We start from the raw sequence: 5257 nt of genomic DNA on the forward strand, positions 1-5257 counted from the left end.
AAATTTTTCTAGACACTAAGGGTGTCATTTTTTTATTATATATAATTTGTCAAGTGAAATCTTACTTAACAAATTTAAAGATCACGTTATTAATATCTACTTTTTTGATAAATAAATATTTATCAGTATAATGCATATATATAGTAAATATTTCATACACTTTGCTAGAGTGCATATAGAAGGGACAATTTTTTAGGATGTTAAGGGTGTTATTTTTTATATATGCATTTGGTAAAACGAGATAAAAATGTAATAATGATGAGAACTAAAATTGCATATTAAATTAATCTAAATATTAATCATCATAATATTAAATCACAATTAATGTTATAATTTTAACAATGGATGAATATTCAATGAAAGAACTAAAATTATGAATTTGATATTATAGGAAGATAAAAAGTACAATTTAGTAAAAATAAAAAAACCAAAAGAAAGAGTTCGACTTAATTTAGCCTTAGCATGCATCAAATTAAACATAACACTTTGTTCATGTGAGTTGCATCAATGGGATAGGGAACACAACTCCACAATTAAAGCATCCAAATTTAAGTCGGAAGATCCTCCTTCTTCCACTGCAAGTCTTGCCATCTGCGCAAGCGCTTTTGCCCTATTTCTCATTCCCTCAGCTTCTTCCTCTACCATTACTCTTTTCACAGCCTTCTCAATTGCATCCCACTTAACACTATCATCCCCCACAAAGAGAGTCCATTTTTTAACACCAACAGGCACACCAATTTTAAGCACCTCAGTTAACAACTTTTCATTGTAAAACTGTTCAGCACTCACAGGAAAGGTTATCATGGGCACCCCAGCAGCCACACCTTCCAATGTTGAATTCCATCCACAATGAGTCACAAATGCACCAATAGCTTCATGTTCAAGAATCAGTACTTGAGGTGCCCAACCTCTAATAATTAGTCCTTTGTGTTCCATTCTTTTCTCAAACCCTTCATCAGGTACCCATTCTTCGCTATCTTCTTTCTGCTTTCCCATCACCCATATGAATTGTTGTCCTGATGCCTCAAGTCCCATAGCAATCTCTCGAAGCATAGAATTGGGAAACCTTACGACACTCCCAAAACACACGTAAACAACTGAATTACTTCTTTTTGAGTCTAGCCACTTTAAGCATTCATGGTCATCGATAGATGTTTTATTCCTTCTATATGTTTTATCCTCTTTATCCTTGTTGCAAAGAGACAAAGGGCCTATAGGCCATGCTTTTCTTCCAAGTTTCTTCACATAAAGATCTGCATAATCCTTCTCAAGTTCATAGAAGCTGTTAACTACCACCCCATAGCTCTTCACATCTGATTCATGCACTTCCTTCCAAAATGAGCTCATTTCATCTTTACTAAGGAGATTTCCCACCTGCAACCTTGTCATTTTAATTTCACCAGGAAAATTAGGAATAACAAATAACTCTGAGTCAGATGAAGTGTTGTTGTAAGGCTCGTAAAGGGTCATTGTTGCAGTAGCCGACAAAGAGAATAGACTAATGCCATGGAACACGAGCCTAGGAATTCCAAACTTGGCAGCAGAGTTAGTTGCCCATGGGAAGAACATATCAGCAACAACACAATTTGGACGTTGTTGAAACAAAAATTGCTCAAAGGGCTCTTTTAGCAAAGCAATAGCCTCAAGGAAGGCTGGAAATAAATTTGGTGAAGGGATAGAATCAACATGTTCGCATCCTTCTGGTAAACCAACCTCCACGTTGGGGAACTTAATGGTTTGGATTTGGATCTCTTTGATTCGATGAGTTTTGGCATTTTCTATAGCTTTAGAGAAGGTAGGCACATTGAGGGGTGTGGTGATTATGGTGGTTTTCACACCCTTTGCAGCAAATAGTTTGACCATGTCTACTAAAGGTATCACATGGCCATGAGCCATGAAGGGGAAGAAAAATATGTGTAAAGAATCATACTTAGTGCCCATCTTTCCCGCTTTAATATCGTAGGTAAAGAAAATTTAGATTTTGTGTAGAAATTAGCAGAAGAGGACTTGGTATGGCTGTATGATTATCAGAGGATTGAGAATTTATAAAACAAAATGATTTAGGCTATTGTTCATACCTTTGCACTTTTAGTGTTTTGGTAATATTTTATTTATGTAATTTTTTAATGTATAATAAGTAATTATAATAAATAATAATTGTGTGACATTTAAGAGTTTTGTAAGTATATTAAGAAGTGTAATTAATATTTTAAAATTTATAATAAGAAAAATAAATTTAATACTTCGTTGTCATTGTCAAAAGACAATCAAACTAAAGTATTTATATTTTTATTAAAATGTCAAACAAAACTAAATGTAAGGAGTAGTATGGTAGTATACTTATTTATTTAAAAAAATGTGTTTGCATCAATATCTATATATGAAACATGAACTATTATCTTGTGTAGGAGTGTTTTTTAAGTTTTTCTTCAATGAGATGGTTTGTAGAAATTATTTTATTTAATTTAGTTTTTATTTATAAAATTTATTAATTAATTAAATATGAATATTTTAAAATAAATTGTCAATAAATAAAAATAATTTTGTGCTATAATATAATCATAAATATAAAATATAATTTATATGTTTAAAAATATTTATATGTACAAATTTTAAATATAATTTATATATTCAAACATAATTTTTTTATATATAATTTATAATTAATTTTAGTTATATATAATAAAAGTGTCTGTACATTCACAAGTTAAAATGCTAATTATTTACGATTAGAAAACTTAAATTAAAGGTATGTACTTATTAATTTAAACTTTTTGTTGACCAATGATAAGGAAAGAAAGTATTTGATTATTTTCTAAAATTTCTTTCATAATAGATTTTGTGAAAAAGTGTGAAACAAAAAGTCAAGCTGCATCCATATTTAGCTTAAATTAGAGGTATGTAATTTTTAATTCAAACATTTTGTTGACCAATGATATAAGGAAGGTACGTATTCGATTATTTTCTAAAATTTCTTTTATAATAGATTTTGTTAACAAAAAAGTGTAAAACAAAAAGTCAAGGTGCATGCATATTCAACTTAAATTAGAGGTATGTAATTTTCAATTCAAACTTTCTCTTGACCAATGATAAGGATAGAAAGTCTTTGATTATTTTCTAAAATTTCTTTCATAATAGATTTTATTAAAAAAAGTGTAAAACAAAAATCAAGGTGCATTCATATTCAAAAATTTTACTACTAGAATTTTTCTTATTATATGTGATTTTCATGCGAATTTTACATAAAAATTCGCAAAAATATAATTTTTACGATTTTTTTTGCAAAATTTTATCTTCAGGTAATATCTTCATGGATAATATATTTTTACGAATTTTAAAATTTACAAGAGAATTTCCTAGGGAATTTCTTGTGAAAAAATTTGTAAGTTTCTTGCGAATTTTTTTGCAAGAAATTTTGTAGAAACTTTTTATAAAAAAAAATTAAAGAAATTGTTGCAAAAAGTTTCTTGCAAATTTATAATTCAAAATTAATTTTTGTGTAAATTTCTTACAAATTTTAAATTTACAAGAAATTCTATCATAATTATGAGTATCAAATCACCATTATTTCTTTAATTATTTAACTTTCAAACACTCACAATAAATTCATAATATGCTAATGTAGGTTATAAATCTAACTCAGGCTACAAGATTAACTTGCAAGGTGTTGCCTCTAATTATATATTCTTTAATTATTTTATTTCTGCTAATCAATGTGGGACTTAGATTTTTTTTAAAAATTAATTAGATCATGTCCTTAGAAATAAAATTAATTCCATCATATTGAACTACAAAATTATATTATTATAAATTATATTAACTCTTAAAATATTCAATATTCTAAAAAAATAGATTTTTATTAAATAATTTTCTTTAAAAACCTATCATTAAATTAAAACTCATTATCATTAATTTATACATTTAATTAAAATAAATGTTTAATTAATTAATATTTTAAATTAAAATTAATTTTTATGAAATATTTATAAATAATTTAGTAAAATAATATTTTGTTAAGTAAATACTTTTAATTTTAAAATTTTATGAATTATCATTCAATTAAAACTCATTATCATTAATTTATCATATTTACAAATTTTTATATATTTAATTTAAAATTAATTATAATAATATATTTATAAATAATTTAGTAAAATAATATTTTTTTAATTTATAATTTTAATTATTAAACTTATAAATTTAAAAAATTTTATATATCTTTGTATATTAAAATTGGCTGGGACATCCACAGGAAAAATTACCTACGAAGTTTTTCTAGCATTTATTATAAAATTAGTGACGGATTTTGTGACGGATTAAATTTTGTCTCTAAAAAATCCGTAACATAATCCGTCACTAAATAAAAAAATAAAATTAGTAACGAATTTTGTGACGGATTTTTTAGAGACAAAAATTAATCCGTCACAAAATCCGTCACTAAATAAAAAAATAAAATTTGTGACGGATTTTTTAGAGACAAAATTTAATCCGTCACTGAATAAAAAAATAAAATTAGTGACGGATTTTGTGACGGATTAAGTTCCTCTATAAATATTCTCTCACAAAAATGCGTCATAATACTATAATAAATAAGTCAGTAATGGATTTTGCGATAGAATTTTTGTCAACATTTATGAAGAATTATTGATCCCTATCAAAATATTTAATTTTATTTATGAAATTTTTATATGTAAGAATTATGCAGAATTAAAGAATATATGTTAAATTGTTTTTTAAAATTATGACAAATTAATCCATCGAAAAATTTATGTTTTTGATGGAAAAAAAATTCATAAGAAAAGTTATATTACCAATGGAATATGTCCGACAACAAATTTATATTTGTCAAAAATGTAAAAAAAAATTTACAAAAATTGACAATCATATATGTGACACCCTCTACCCCAACATATATATATATATAATAATAAAAAGAAATATCTTATTGGATAAAAAAAGTATATATATAAAATTGAAACGATAATTCCAATAATCATGTGAGTAGAGAATTCACATTCATGTCCTTAATCCAAATAGCAAATAAAATTACAAAGAATAAAAATTGAAATTTCCAAAATATATACTTTAATAAATCATAAACAATGTCATATTCTAATTCTATCTATGTCCCGATGTCACATGTCCTATCAGAGCAAAATCTCACATAGAAGCCTAAGCTCCATCGTCCACATCCTCAGCCTCATGCTGCTAATGGTCTCCTGTATATCAAACAAGAGAAACAACACAAAAGAAGGGA

At 26.2% G+C, this 5257-nt stretch overlaps 1 protein-coding gene across 1 annotated transcript; it reads right to left on the reverse strand.

Moving 5' to 3' along the window:
• Positions 1 to 308: 308 nt before the first annotated feature.
• On the reverse strand, positions 309 to 2212 carry LOC109816156 (scopoletin glucosyltransferase). Its single transcript, XM_020381047.3, has one exon. It carries the CDS (start codon positions 1939 to 1941, stop codon positions 505 to 507), a length of 1437 nt encoding a protein of 478 aa, XP_020236636.1. The 5' UTR covers positions 1942 to 2212; the 3' UTR covers positions 309 to 504.
• Between the last annotated feature and the right edge of the window lie 3045 nt (positions 2213 to 5257).

The sequence above is a fragment of the Cajanus cajan genome, chromosome 3 (genome assembly GCF_000230855.2).
Source record: "Cajanus cajan strain Asha chromosome 3, NIPB_CcT2T_4, whole genome shotgun sequence".
Taxonomy (NCBI): Eukaryota; Viridiplantae; Streptophyta; class Magnoliopsida; order Fabales; family Fabaceae; genus Cajanus; species Cajanus cajan.